Raw genomic sequence first — 16,173 nt, forward strand, 5'->3', positions numbered from 1 at the left:
TGGGCATGACTGAGTGACTAACCCACACACAGCTGAGCGTGCAAGCATGAGAACAGAACGGTGTGGCTGGGCTTAAGCCACACGGGGGGTCTGTAATTTTCTTTCAGGAACGTGCAGGCATCGCTCTATTGTCTTCTTGTTGCCAGAATTATTTTTGTTTCCGGAAGACTGAAACCATTCTAATTGTTAATCCTTTATCTGTGACCTGATCTTTTCATCCCTGGAAAGCTTGTAAAATCATTCTTGTTCCCATGTTTGAAATTAACTGTAAGAATTCCCTATGAAATACCTTGGTGTAGATTCAGGACTTGTACATTCTGTAGGCCTTTTGAATCTGGTGACCCATGGCCTTAACGTCAGGAAAGTTATTACCTTTAAAAATTAATTTGGCTGCAGTAGATCTTAGTTGCAGCCTGTAGGATCTTAGTTGCGGCATGCAGGCTCTTTGGTTGTGGCGTGCGGGACCTAGTTCCCTGACCAGGGATCAGACCCAGGCCCCCTGCGTCGGAGAGTTGAGTCTTAGCCGCTGGACCACCAGGGAAGTCCCAGAGAAGTTATTTTATTAATGATTTCTTTTTCTTTGTGTGTGCGAATGTCAGTGTGTTGGGGGGTTGGGGGTAGTGGATGAGCAGGTATGGGAAGGTCTGTTCATTTTTATAAAAAGGAGCCCACCAAGTGTTGGTATTGAGTCTTTTATGAGCAGAAGTACTGTGTCTGGAGTGGCCCTCGTTGCCTGTGTCTTTGGATTGGAGTGGCGCATGGATCACCGACTCGCACAGCTGTGCTCTCTTCTCTAATCCTTCCCTCACGAACACTGTACTTATATCATATTTTACCTGTTGGCTTCTTCCTTTTATGAGCCTAATCAGCACCTTGCCTACCATTTCAGGGAATTATTTTGTCTTTGTAAGACAACTTTAACCCACACAAACCTGACCAGCATGGCCCAAGAGAAGGGACATGTTGGCACCTCCCTTTCTGCTATGAACGTGCCGGGTCACCACTGTTGCCCCCAGTGGGTGGATGACGGTGCAAGACGCACAGGGATCTGAAGAGAGACCCAGAATTCCAAAGAATTCTGCTCTAATCATAAAAACATGTCGAGTTGAACATTGATGTCTTACCCAAGACTTGGTAACATTAATGGTTACTTCTTTGTTCTAATTTTGACTTATTGATTTGAGTCAGAGTTTTAATTTTATTACATTTTTAAGGTTAATCTAATGGTGTTCATTCTTTTTAAAATTAATAATGTGTTTTTCATTTACTTAGAATTTCTTTGTGTCCATAAGAGTCTTGGTTGGTGTGAAATCTGTTAGAAAATTATGATTTTACCAGATATAACCAACATAAATTTTTATAGTCCTACTTTGTAGTACTCAGGTCAAATGAATCTTCCCCCTTCATCAGCTTAATACAGTGTCAAAGCTGATTGTTCTTTGCATGTTTTCATACTGTGAGGTAGCCCCAGAATTATAGCTTTAGTAGCTTAAATCAGTTTTTGGTAAGGTGATTATCGACAATATATAAAGCTTAAGAAAAAAGAATTTTTTATACAGTTTCCTTTGCCATTTATTATTCATATGTACAAAATTTTACATAATTTCAATCACACTTTACATGCCATTTTGTCACCTTTTTATACCTTGTAGGCATGATATCAAACTTGTCCCTGTCTTTATTTGCTTCCCATGAGTTTTCTAATGCCATAATTTATTGAATCATGTTGACTGGCCTTGAATTAAAGCTATTGTCAGTTCAGCTCATTTTCAGCTTAGTGTTTTGTTTTACTATAGATTAAAAAGAAATTAAAATGATTGTCTTTATTCATGTAATTTTTTCTTTTGTTGTATTATGTTCTAAGTTTTATTTTTTTTACTAATAGAATAGAGTTAATGTGAGTATTGTCAGTAGAATTCACTCCCAGTCAGAAGGAGAAACTAAAGTCTAAAGCTAATTCCCCCCTTCTTTGGGACTTAATTCTGATCCCTTCTATTTTATTATCAGTGGCAGATATCCTATTCTTCTATCATATTTTGATTTTTACTTTTTTTCATGAAAGTATTTCAGTTATAATTACACATATTTCAAAAAGAAAACACACCCTTGTAAGTTTAGTAGGAGGACAGGTAGTTCTTTTTAATGTTTCTTCATACCTAGGATTAGATCTGATAGACAGAGTACCTGAAGAACTGTGGACAGAGGTCCGTGACGTTGTACAAGAGGCAGTGATCAAGACCATCCCCAAGAAAAAGCAACGCAAAAGAGCAAAGTGGTTGTCTGAGGAGGCCTTACAAATAGCTGAGAAAAGAAGAGAAGTGAAAGGCAAAGGAGAAAAGAAAAGATATACCCATTTGAATGCAGAATTCCAAAGAACAGCAAGGAGAGATAAGAAAGCCTTCCTCAGTGATCAGTGCAAAGAAATAGAGGAAAATAAAATGGGAAAGACTAGAGATCTTCTTCAAGAAAATTAGAGCTACCAAGGGAACATTTCATGCAAAGATGGGCACAATAAAGGACAGAAATGGTATGGACCTAACAGAAGCAGAAGATACTAAGAAGAGGTGGCAAGAATACACAGAACTAGACAAAAAAAGATCTTCATGACCCAGATAACCGCGATGGTGTGATTACTCACCTAGAGCCAGACATCCTGGAATGCAAAGTCAAGTGGGCCTTTGGAAGCATCACTACGAACTAGGCTAGTGGAGGTGATGGAATTCCAGTTGAGCTATTTCAAATCCTAAAAGATGATGCTGTTGAAAGTGCTCCACTCAATATGCCAGCAAATTTGAAAAACTCAGCAGTGGCCACAGGACTGGAAAAGGTCAGTTTTCATTCCACTCTCAAAAAAAGGCAATGCCAAAGAATGTTCAAACTACTGCACAATTGCACTCATATCACACACTAGCAAAGGCTCAAAATTCTCCAAGCCAGACTTCAACAATACATGAACTGTGAAATTCAAGATGTTCAAGGTAGATTTAGAAAAGCCAGAGGAACCAGAGATCAAATTGCCAACATCCGCTGGATCATCAAAAAAGCAAGAGTTCCAGAAAAACATCTACTTCTGTTCTATTGACTATGCCAAAGCCTTTGTTTTTTTTTTTTTTTTTAATATAAATTTATTTATTTTACTTGGAGGCTAATTACTTTACAATATTGTATTGGTTTTGGCATACATCAACATGAATCCGCCCCGGGTGTACACATGTTCCCCATCCTGAACCCCCCTCCCACCTCCCTCCCCTGCCAAAGCCTTTGACTTTGTGGATCACAACAAACTGTGGAAAATTCTTTAAGAGATGGGAATACTAGACCACCTGACCTGCCTCTTGAGAAATCTGTATGCAGGCCAAGAAGCAAAAGTTAGAACTGGACATGAAACAACAGACTGCTTCCAAATCGGGAAAGGAGTACATCAAGGCTGTATATTGTCACCCTGCTTATTTAACTTATATGCAGAGTACATCATGTGAAATGCCAGGCCGGATGAAGCACAAGCTGGAATCAAGATTGCTGGCAGAAATATCAATAACCTCAGATATACAGATGACACTACCCTTATGGCGGAAAGTGAAGAAGAACTAAAGAGCCTCTTGATGAAAGTGAAAGAGGAGAGTGGAAAAGTTGGCTTAAAACTCAACATTCAGAAAACTAAGATCATGGCATCTGGTCCCATCACTTCATGGCAAATAGATGGGGAAACAATGGAAACAGTGAGAGACTTTATTTGTTTTGGTCCAGAATCACGGCAGATGGTGACTGCAGCCATTACATTAAAAGATGCTTGCTCCTTGGAAGAAAAGCTATGACCAACCTAGACAGCATATTAAAAAGCAGAGACATTACTTTGCCAACAAAGGTCCGTCTAGTCAAGGCTATGGTTTTTCCAGTGGTCATGTATGGATGCGAGAGTTGGACTATAAAGAAAGCTGAGTACTGAAGAATTGATGCTTTTGAACTGTGGTGTTGGAGAAGATTCTTGAGAGTCCCTTGAACAGCAAGGAGATCCAACCAGTCCATCCTAAAGGAAATCAGTCCTGAATATTAATTGGAAGGACTGATGCTGAAGCTGAAGCTCCAATACTTTGGTCACCTGATGCGAAGAACTGACTCATTGGAAAAAACCCTGATGCTGGGCAAGATTGAAGGCGTGAGGAGAAGGGGACAACGGAGGATGAGATGGTTGCATGGCATCACCAACTCGATGGACGTGAGTTTGAGTAAGCTCTGGGCTTTGGTGATGGACGGGGAGGCCTGGTGTGCTGCAGTAAATGGAGTCACAAACAGTTGGACACGACTGAGCAACTGAACTGAACATATCTAGTTAATTGAAAATAGAGAAAAATGCCTTCCCACAAAGTATGTAGGTCTGACGTTGGATTAGATTTAGGGTTAGATTTATGTTTGAAAATACACAGCTCCCCACCCACCTACCCACCCACTTGTGGCTCAACTGAGATTAACTTTAGCCACGGGATTTACTTCTGAGTTTTGCTTTGTCACCTCTTTTGCTATTGTGATTTCAGATTTTTTTTTTTTTTTTGGTATCAGTTACACCTTATATTTCTGAAACATTTTACAGTTTATAAAAACATACTCAATATATCTACTTGATCTTTAAAATGACCCTTGTGATGGGAAAAGAAATTTAAATAGTTCAAGACTTGTTCATTGAAAATCACAAAATACTGGAGAAAGAAATTAAAGAAGATCTGTATAAATGGCAAGACATTCCATGTTCATGTTTTGGAATATTAATATTGTTAAGATGACACTGCTGTACAAATTGATCTTGGACAGTGCAGAATTCAATTTTTGGTGCAGAAATACAGTCATGCCCATCTTAAAATTTGTATGGCAAGATAAGGGACCCAGAACAGTCATGAACAGCAATACAATCTCAAAGAGGAACAAAGTTGGAGGGCTCATACTTCCTAATTTTAAAACTTACTTTAAAGCTACAGTAATCAAGACAGTGTAATACTGGCATAAGGATATACATATTAATCAATGGAATGGAATTGTGGGGCCAGAAATAAACCTTTACTTTTATATTCAGTTTATTTTTAACAAGGGTACTGAGACAGTTCAGGAGGGAAAGAACTGTCTTTTAAACAAATGGTATTGGAAAAAGTAGATATCCACATGCAAAAGAATGAAGCTGGATCCCTGCTTCACACCATATAAAAAAAAAAACTTAGAATGGATTATGTAAAAGCTAAAGCTATAAAACTCTTAGAAGAAAATGGAGTAAATCTTTGTCACCTTGGGGTGGACAGTGCTTTCTTAGCTATGCACCATCAAAGTCTTACAACAAAAGAAAAAAAAAGGTGAATTGACTTCCTCAAAATAAAAACCTTTGTGCTTCAGAGAACACCATTCTCTGAATAGTGAGAAAGGATATGTAGACAGAACTTCCCTGATGTCCAGTGGTTTAAGACTCTCACTTCTGCTGCACGGGGCATGGGTTTGATCTCTGCTCAGGGAACTAAGTTCCCACATGCCCTGCAGTGTGGCCAATAAATAAATTAATTATTTGATTAAAAAAAAGAAATAATACATTAAAATGGTATAGCTACATTATCTCTGACCTCTTTATGATTTTAATTTTCCTATTGTACTCTTTCTTCCACTTACAAGGCAATGATTAGTATGTACGTAGTGCCTTGCAAATTTTCAGTAGATCTTCATTGAAAGGGGGAAAATTAAAGGTATATGATTTCTTTTATTAAAATTTCCTAATTTTAGAATCTCCTTCATATTACATTAGAAAATCATATCCTTATTTCACACTTCTACATTTTTCTTTTGTTTGGGGTTTTATCACTTTTGTTTGGGTTTTTTTTGTCACCTGAGCTTCTGTTTTTAACCCTAGTACTTCTGCTTTTTTCTTGTTTTCTGCTTTATTTCACACTTTTAAGTGGGACCTATCTTCAATTGTATATAATTTTCTCTCTCCTTCCCATTCAGTCTCTGAACATGCGACCATACATTTCTGAGATAATTAAAGATGTGGGGAAAGGAGTCCATTCAAATGGTACTACTTAAACATGATTTACTTCTTAAGGCAAGCTGAGAATGCAGTTGTTGGTAAGAGTACATCTTCCTGATTTAGGTTCTGCACAGTTGATGTAGTATTAATTATAAATCATGTTGAACATACAGCCCATTGCTGCTGCTGCTGCTGCTGCTAAGTCACTTCAGTCGTGTCCGACTCTGTGCGACCCCATAGACGGCAGCCCACCAGGCTCCCCTGTCCCTGGGATTCTCCAGGCAAGAACACTGGAGTGGGTTGCCATGTCCTTCTCCAATGCATGAAAGTGAAAAGTGAAAGTGAAGTCGCTCAGTCATGTTCAACTCTTCGCGACCCCATGGACTGCAGCCCACCAGGCTCCTCTGCCCATGGGATTTTCCAGGCAAGAGTACTGGAGTAGGGTGCCATTGCCTTCTCTGTACAGCCCATTAGAGTTCATTTATTGAATAACATTGTTAGCAAGGAAGGAAGTTCGCCCCTGGCATGTACTCTTATGAAAAGAGGAAATGGAAAGATTATTGGTTGTATTGGGTATATAAGAATACTATGTATTCAAAATATTAGACTTTAAAAAACATTTTTGGTAATTCTTAGGAGGACTAAATGTGGAAGTAGGAGATGTGACTATACAAGTCTTTGACCTTTTATAGGCATTGTATTTTATAAAAGATGAGTTTAAATTAACCATTATAGGTTCTGATGCTTTTCCTGAGATTTAGTTTGTGTTTAGTATCTATCTTTCTTTGTCCTGCCAGGCCCTCCAGTTTTGCCTCATATATGTATTTTTCATTTTTTACTCTGCCTCAAGTTCTGGGTGTTCCTTTTGTTGCTTTTGTGGGTTCTGTGTAATGGTCTTATCTAGATATTTCAGAATTGATGTCTCTGCAATCCCTCCCTTCCTTGCTTGCTTTTTTTCTTTTCTTCTTTCCCCCTCTCCTCCCCCTGCTCTTTGTGCCCTTCCCCCTCCTCCTCTTTTTTTTCCTCTTTTTTTTTTTTTTTTTTTTTTCCTCTTTTAGTCCAGGAATTCATCTTCTCTCCTTTCCCCATAATCTTCCTAATGTGTGCGTAACTACTGGTATTCTATACTACGATTACCTCTGCCTTCCTTTTTATTTCAAAGCAAGATTTTTTAATTGCAATTCCCAGTTGCCATGCCTTTTGTTCATGTAGTCATCTACCTTTGTCAACCAGTTACTTTTTTCCCAGCACTTTATTATAAAAAATCTCAAACATACAAAAAAGTTGAGGGAACTCCCTGGTGGTCTAGTAGTTAGGACTCCACACTTTCACTGCAGGGCCCAGGTTTGATTTCTGGTCAGGGAACTAAGATCTTGCAAGCTGCGTGGCACGGCTTAAAAAAAAAAGTTGACAGAGGTCTGTGAACACTCTTGTACCTACCACCTGGATTCTACTATTAATATTTTATTATATGTTGTCACCCATATAGTCCTTTCTCCATTCTTCTCTCTATCCATTATTCCTTTTTATTTTTGGATGCATTTCAAAATAAGTAGAAGGTATCAGTACACTTCAACTCTAAATGTTTCAGTATGTGCATCGTTGACTAGAGTTCAAAATTTGTTTGAAGATCCTTTTCTTTTGAGGTGGAATTTACATAGAGATATATGCACAGATCTTAAGTGTACCATTTAAAGACCTTTGTCTTTCTAAGTCAATTTGTGTTCTAATAAGGTGACTAACACGCATTATACAGTTATACCTCTGAACTTGTTATTCATTCAGATTTTCCAAAAAAGACTTTGAATACCACAGAGTACCTTAAAATGTTTTTTAGCATGGCCAGCGATATCACAAGAAGCATACTGGTAGAAGCAATTTTGAGGATACTTTTGTTTAGTTAAAAATAAAAAATTTTAAAGAAAGGCTAGGAATGCCCTTTTGTCAGCTTCATAAGCTAAATATGTAAAAGAGCTGGTTAGTTCAAGACACTTGAAACATTTTGTCTGCTAAGTGCTTGCATTTATCTTAACTCACTTGAGGCTCACATTAGCAATGTCAGATAGTGGGGACAGTTGTTATTTCTGCTCTTTGGGTGAAGAAAGGAAGGCGTAAGCAGCGGGAAGAGCAGAGCAGCAACTGGTCATGCAACCAGCTCAGAGCCTCTCGCTTTAAATCTTATCCAGTGGCTGCAGCTCCAGTCGCTGCTAATTTCAGTTCAGGAGCCATTCTGGATCCTGGGATTTGCTTATAAGTAACTACCAAGTGTTTTATTGTGTGGACTTGGGTTACCTGTAATGACAATGCTGACACAAAAGACTTAACACCAGTATGTTGAATTTTCTATGATGAAATACAATACTTAGGACATAAGGGAGCTGCAACCATCAGGATCCAGACAGAACTATCTGCGTGGGCTATATTTAGCATATGACACACTGATATTCTGTTCTCATAAAAGGGAACCATATCATGATTGAAATGCCACGTAATGTGGCAAAATGCCTACTTTTCAGAAATGTATTGCATGAGAAGCTTATTGGAGAAGAGAAAGCCTTATTGATATATCTGTTTTGGAAGATTTATATTTCACAGCACCCATTCTTTCCTTTAGGTAGACAAATACTTAATGACAAAACCATCTGGAGAAAATCAACTTGACATTGGATAAAGGAGTTCACAAAAATGCAGGCGGTTTTGTTCTTGTCAGGGGGTGTAAAGGTTTAGCTCTGGGTTTGGTTGATAACACTAAGGAAAAGCTGGAAGAAATTAACATGGCTCCCAAAGAAAACTGTTCTTGAGAAAACCTGCTTGGAATAGAAATTTACTTTAGAATCCTTTAGAATCAGAAACTGGAAATAATTTATTTGAGGTCACCTTCGAGTCTATCTTTAATTTTGTCATTTCATTGAAAGTAGTTTTCTATCTATGCCAGAAATCTTATTTCTTTTAAGGTTTCCCCCTGTCGGTGAGGTAGACTCTTCTAGAGTTATTAGAAGATGGTTACATAGGAACTGAAAACCTTACATTTTTCTAATGTCAGTAAGGATGTCTCCTTACAGAATACAAACAATGTAATTTTTTCAAAAGCCCTCAATTGTTTTTTCAAATAGGTAATGACTGATCTGCCTCACGTGCAGGTGAAAAAGGTGGCGGGATCTGGCCAGTTATGCGTGAGAACCCCTGGGTGTCCTTGTAGATGGGTCTCAGAGGACACGGGAGACAGGAAGTCGTCTCCACTTCCTCCCTGTGATCCTGCGCCTCCGTCCTTTTCGCTGTCATCTTTTTCCCAGGGTGGCTTAGCCTGGAGCTTGTTGAAACAGTTTTGGTTTTTAGGCATTTTTAAGAAAAGATAATTCTTTAAAAAATTTTTGTTTGTTTATTTTTGGTGGTGCTGGGTCTTCGTCGCAGTGCACTGGCTTCTCATCGCAGTGGCTTTTCTTGTTGCAGAGCACAGGCTCTAGGGCGCTCGGGCTTCAGCAGTTAGGACGCGTGGGCTTAGATACTCCATGGCATGTGGGGATCTTCCTGGATCAGGGCTCGAACCCATGTCCCCTGCTTTGGCAGGTGGATTCTTTACCACTGAGCCACCAGGGAAGCCCCCTAGAAAAGATAATTATTTATGTAAATCTGTGTGCTAAGGAATATCCTGGCAGCTCTAAGGTCTAAGGCAGTGTATTAGTTGAGAAAGAAGGAAATTGGATTATGGGAAAAGAGGAGAAAGAAATCCTCTATTGAAAAGCATGCCACTGGAGGTGGTGTCAGACAGCGTGTCTCCGCTGGGTAGCATATTGGGCCTGATTTGGGTGCAGTCCACTTTGGGGCCAGTTTATTCTCTGATATGAAAGCTTTTATTTTTAAATGCATCTCTTTCCCCCCAATGCTATTGAAGTTTTAGAGAATCAAAAAGAAAAAACACTCTTCTAACAAAACTACTATTAAACTTTGCTACAGCTCCAGCCAAATCTTTTTTTCTTCTCTAATTATTTTTGTGTATCTGGAATTGGAAAATGTCTATGTTTTGTATCCCACTTCTGTGAAATGTCTTTCAGCGAGTCCTTGGAAAGTTGGCTGAAGGGCAAATATTGGATGATCCCACAGAGCATCAGCTAAATTGTCACTCCAGTCTGAAAAAGAACCTTCTGTTGCATGCTGCTTTTCTCTCAGTGGGTGACTAGTGTTTATACAGCATTACTATTAAACAAGTGAATGATCTTTAAAACGGTGTTGAGGCTAAGAATGATGGCAGATTTCTGGGGGGAAAAAAAACCGTCTGTGCTTTCCAGAAATTGTCTTGATTGGTGGCTAGGATTTAATCATGTGCTGCCTTCCAATATACATTCTTATTTTTTTTTTTCTTCTGTTTCCTTTTAAATGAACCTTTTCTTGTATCAGTTCAAATGCTCAGTCATGTCAGACTCTTTGCAACTCCATGGACTGCATGGACTTTCTTGTATAGAGGTATATTTTATATGGCAGAATAATAAAACTATCATCAGTCTTCATTCTGATTGACAAAGATAGCAGGCAGCTGTGTAGGAATAAAAAAACGGAGTCAGCTAAGCTAGGAATGGCCTGAATTTTCATCAGAGAGAACTTTTTTGGGCAGAATGAATTGATGAGTTCTGTTTTATTTTGCTTGGATCAAGTAAGTTCATTCCAATACATTAAAGTCACTTATACTTTTAATATATTCAGTAGTGTATTCTATTAGGACAAACTTACTTGAGATTTTCTTTGTGGCTTGTCATCAAATGAAATTTTGCCGGTTTATGTATTTATTATTTATTTTGTTTACTTGTGTCTGGTCTTGGTTGTAGCACGCAGGATCTTTTGTTGCTGTGCACAGGCTCTCTAGTCACGCCCTGTGGGCTTCAGTAGTGTGGCTCATGAGCTTGGTTGTTCCATGGCATGTGGGATCCCAGTCCTCCAGGGCTCAAACTTGCGTCTTCTGCATTCTAGAAGGCTGATTCTTAACCACTGAACCACCAGGGAAGTCCCTCGCCAGTTTATTTTGTTAAAGCTAGGAAAAAACGAATGGATATTTCATTTAAAAAGCTACATGCCCAGGAATGTGTACAGGAGAGAAGGAGTCATGTAATTTGGGATACATTCTCTCACTAATGTCTTTAATTTCAAATACTCTGTGCTATAAAGGTTAGATGGTCTTTATCATCCTTGTTATTTAACCCTAGCAGATGACTTTTTTCTTCTCTCCTTTGTAAAAATACATCTATTTTATAATAATAATAGACCCATAGACATATTCTTAGTCATTGGCCTATCTCATCACTGTTTTGTTCATCACGGTGTTTTTAACACCTCCCAAAGTACCTCCCTGGCAATGGAAGGCATTCAGGGTTTGTTGCCCTAGACGTTGTTGGTTGTCGTACTGTTCATGGGTTTGTTCTCAAGCCAAGAACACTGGAGCAGTTTGCCATTCTCTCCTCCAGTTGACCATGTTTTGTCAGAACACTCAACTATGATCCATCCGTCTTGGGTGGCCCTACACGGCATGGCTCACAGTTTCATTTAGTTACGCAAGCGCCTTTGCCACAACAAGACCGTGATCCATGAAGGGCAAAAGTGAAAAAGCTGGCTTAAAACTCAACATTCAGAAAACTAAGATCATGGCATCTGGTCCCATCACTTCATGGCAAATAGAAGGGGAAAAATTGGAAACAGTGACAGACTTTATTTTCTTGGGCTCCAGAATCACTGCAGACAGTGGCTGCAGCCACAGAATTAAAAGATGCTTGCTCCTTGAAAGGAGAGCTATGACAAACATAGGCAATGTATTGAAAAGCAGAGACATCATCTTGCTGACAAAAGATCCGTATAGTCAAAACTACGATTTTTCCAGTAGTCATATACAGATGTGAGAGTTGGACTGTAAAGAAGGCTGAGCGCTGAAGAATTGATGCTTTTGAATTATGGGGCTGGGGAAGACTCTTTAGAGTCCCTTGGACAGCAGGGAGATCAAGCCAGTCAATCCTAAAGGAAATCAACCTTAAATATTCATTGGAAGAACTGATGCTGAAGCTCCAGTACTTGAGCCACCTGATGCGAGGAGCCAACTCATTGGAAAAGACCCTGATGCTGGGAAAGATTGAAGGCAAAAGGAGAAGGAGGCAGCAGAGGATGAGATGGTTAGATAGTTATCACTGACTCAATGGACATGAGTTTGAGCAAACTCCAGGAGAAAGTGAAGGACAGGGAAGCCTGGCACGCTGCAGTCCATGGGATCGCAAAGAGTTGGACCCAACTTAAAGACTGAACAGCAGATGTTGTTGTTTATTGCTAATTGCAGAATAATAAACATTTTTTTTTTTAATGTGGTAACTTCCCTGGTGGCTCAGTGGTAAAGAATCCACCTGCCAATGCAGGAGGCACAGGTTCGATCCCTGGGTCGGGAGTATCTCCTGGAGAAGGAAATGGCAACCCACTCCAGTATTTCTGCCTATAAAATCCCATTGACAGAGGAACCGGAAGGGCTCTAGTCTGTGGGGTTGCAGTTGGTCACAACTTAGCCACTATACAACAACGGTGGTTTAAGTGGAATTGTTTCTTGATTTACACTAAAAGCCAACTTGCCTTTGTAGCTTTAAGGCTCTGTATTAAACTTCCTTGAATATGTGCTCTCAAAGTCTTAGGCTGAATGACTTCTGTGAAATGTTTTTTTCTCTCTAGAATGGAAATAGATTTTAGAAATAGCTCTAGTAATTTTAAACTGTTAAGTAAAATTATTACTGTTTGCAGTTTTCTGAAGCTAATAATAATACGTTCTCATAGATTGCTGTGGATAATATGGTGAAAAGCATAGGAGGTTTAGTAATTAGTATAAATTTAAATATTCTAAAATTTATTTGGGAAAAAACTGATGGTGGAAGACAAAGTGGTGACTAATTTCAGTAATTGATACATAAATATAGTTTCTCGTTGTTAAAAGTATAAATGAGTATTAAAACTATATAAAGAGAAACATCCTAAATTATTCTGTTTCTTTTTTATCTCAGGGCTGAAAACAGTGAAGTCACATTTCATTGTTTAAAGACTATTTAGAAGACAAGATGGGGACTCCTGGTTCTGGAAGGAAAAGGACACCTGTGAAAGACCGATTTTCTGCAGAAGATGAAGCTTTGAGTAACATTGCCAGAGAGGTATGTCTAGAAGACCCCTCGCACCACTGAGTTGTACGAAAGAGAATGTTGTAAAGGTGCTGGGGGAGAAATACAGATATTCATTCATTGAGCTAGTTTAGAATGTTTGCTGTGAATTAGATGTTAAATACAACCTCCAAAATATTGTGTTAGAATAAAATGCAGTTACTGTCTCTTTACTTGGGTATTTATTCAAGTTATCTAAAATTAACTTTTCATTTTATTTTTGTGGTTTAGTTGACCTCCAGGGACTTGTCCTAATGTTTTGAAATTTATAATTAATCTTCATTATTGAAGCTTAAGGTAATTAGAATGTTGAAGATACGATAGATAGCTCTATTGTAGAAATGCTCATTTGGGCTCTACCATTAACATATTCCAGGAAGCACTGTATAATTGTTGACAGAAACAGACCTTATTTGGTGTCTGGTCAGATTCAGCATCTTAGCAGTTTTTTAAATAACTGCAATGGAATTTTTGTGTTTAACTTTTAGCTAGTAATAGAGCTTCTGGAGCATTTTTGTTTTGGTTTGTTGACAACTCAGAAAAAAGGACAAAAACGAAAGAAGTGTCACCTATTAGATCTCGGGCAGCATTTCCTGTTGCATATTGGACATGTTGGGTAACTCCCAGCTGTGATTTCTCAGTGAGGAGCCAACTTTATTTCAGACTGTGTCGGCAGTTGCAGACCTGATCATATACTAACCTGGTAGGAGAAGCACTTAGAGCATTTTCAGATTGTATTCTTCGGGTGCGAAATGTTCCCTCATCACTTCCTCTTTGTTATTCTTAGTAAATAACTCATGTAAAACTAGTGCTGTTTCCTTTTGACATATCACACAGACTTTTTTTGCATTTAGCTCATTGTTACGTTTTTCCTTTTGTAAGCTACTTAGCTTTTGAATTAAAAGTCAAATTTTGTAGGAGGATATTTGAGGCAGAGGGAAGTTCTCTAAAATCTGATGACAAAACTGTGATAATACCTTCACAAAATTATTTTTAAAAATTGGTGAGATAGTTTTCGATAAAAAGGAAAAAGATATTTAAAAATGAAGCATTAGCTAACACTTTACAGTGATCTTAAGAATTTACTTGAATGAAGTATTTTGGAAGCCACACAGTTTAGTTGAAAATTGAAACTACTCAGAATATTTGATCCCAAAATCCACGGGATTTACATACCCAGATTTCTATAAGGGGAGGAAATCCCAGTATGTTTTAGGCTTTTTCTGTACTGTCACTAGATATTTTAATTCTTTTTTTGGATATGATGCTTCATTTACAAAATCGGGTATCATTCAAGCATCTAACCCTTGAGTGCTTCAGATCAGATCAGATCAGTCGCTCAGTCGTGTCCGACTCTTTGCGACCCCATGAATCGCAGCACGCCAGGCCTCCCTGTCCATCACCAACTCCTGGAGTTCACTCAGACCCACGCCCATCGAGTCAGTGATGCCATCCAGCCATCTCATCCTCTGTCGTCCCCTTCTCCTCCTGCCCCCAATCCCTCCCAGCATCAGAGTCTTTTCCAGTGAGTCAACTCTTCGCATGAGGTGGCCAAAGTACTAGAGTTTCAGCTTTAGCGTCATTCCTTCCAAAGAAATCCCAGGGCTGATCTCCTTCAGAATGGACTGGTTGGATCTCCTTGCAGTCCAAGGGACTCTCAAGAGTCTTCTCCAACACCACAGTTCAAAAGCATCAATTCTTCAGCACTCAGCCTTCTTCACAGTCCAACTCTCACATCCGTACATGACCACTGGAAAAACCATAGCCTTGACTAGACGAACCTTTGTTGGCAAAGTAATGTCTCTGCTTTTGAATATGCTATCTAGATTGGTCATAACTTTCCTTCCAAGGAGTAAGCGTCTTTTAATTTCATGGCTACAGTCACCATCTGTAGTGATTTTGGAGCCCAGAAAAATAAAGTCTGACATTGTTTTCCACTGTTTCCCCATCTATTTCCCATGAAGTGGTGGGACCGGATGCCATGATCTTTGTTTTCTGAATGTTGAGCTTTAAGCCAACTTCTTCACTCTCCACTTTCACTTTCATCAAGAGGCTTTTTAGTTCCTCTTCACTTTCTGCCATAAGGGTGGTGTCATCTGCATATCTGAGGTTATTGATATTTCTCCCGGCAATCTTGATTCCAGCTTGTGTTTCTTCCAGTCCAGCATTTCTCATGATGTACTCTGCATATAAGTTAAATAAACAGGGTGACAATATACAGCCTTGACGAACTCCTTTTCCTATTTGGAACCAGTCTGTTGTTCCATGTCCAGTTCTAACTGTTGCTTCCTGACCTGCATACAAATTTCTCAAGAGGCAGGTCAGGTGGTCTGGTATTCCCATCTCTTTCAGAATTTTCCACAGTTGATTGTGATCCACACAGTCAAAGGCTTTGGCATAGTCAACAAAGCAGAAATAGATGTTTCTCTGGAACTCTCTTGCTTTTTCCATGATCCAGCGGATGTTGACAATTTGATCTCTGGTTTCTCTGCCTTTTCTAAAACCAGCTTGCACATCAGGAAGTTCACGGTTCACATATTGCTGAAGCCTGGCTTGGAGAATTTTGAGCATTACTTTACTAGCATGTGAGATCAGTGCAATTGTGCGGTAGTTTGAGCATTCTTTGGCATTGCCTTTCTTTGGGATTGGAATGAAAACGGACCTTTTCCAGTCCTGTGGCCACTGCTGAGTTTTCCAAATTTGCTGGCATATTGAGTGCAGCACTTTCACAGCATCATCTTTCAGGATTTGGAATAGCTCCACTGAAATTCCATCACCTCCACTACCTTTGTTCGTAGTGATGCTTTCTAAGGCCTACTTGACTTCACATTCCAGGATGTCTGGCTCTAGGTCAGTGATCACACCATTGTGATTATCTGGGTCATGAAGATCTTTTTTGTACAGTTCTTCTGTGTATTCTTGCTATCTCTTCTTAATATCTTCTGCTTCTGTTAGGTCCATATCATTCTGTCCTTTATCGAGCTCATCTTTGCATGAAATGTTCCTTTG

At 39.1% G+C, this 16,173-nt stretch overlaps 1 protein-coding gene across 30 annotated transcripts in view; it reads left to right on the forward strand.

The window, feature by feature from the left end:
• LRRFIP2 (LRR binding FLII interacting protein 2) overlaps window positions 1-16,173 on the forward strand; it is a 110,381-nt gene that overhangs the window by 11,596 nt on the left and 82,612 nt on the right. For all 30 annotated transcript variants that reach the window (XM_044934336.1, XM_025272730.2, XM_025272738.2 and 27 more), the window contains exon 2: window positions 13,015-13,158. In XM_044934336.1, coding sequence (XP_044790271.1) covers window positions 13,069-13,158 — 90 coding nt within the window. In that variant the 5' untranslated portion in view covers window positions 13,015-13,068. The remainder of the gene's footprint in view (window positions 1-13,014; window positions 13,159-16,173) is intronic.

Source organism: Bubalus bubalis, chromosome 21 (assembly GCF_019923935.1).
Source record: "Bubalus bubalis isolate 160015118507 breed Murrah chromosome 21, NDDB_SH_1, whole genome shotgun sequence".
Classification (NCBI taxonomy): Eukaryota; Metazoa; Chordata; class Mammalia; order Artiodactyla; family Bovidae; genus Bubalus; species Bubalus bubalis.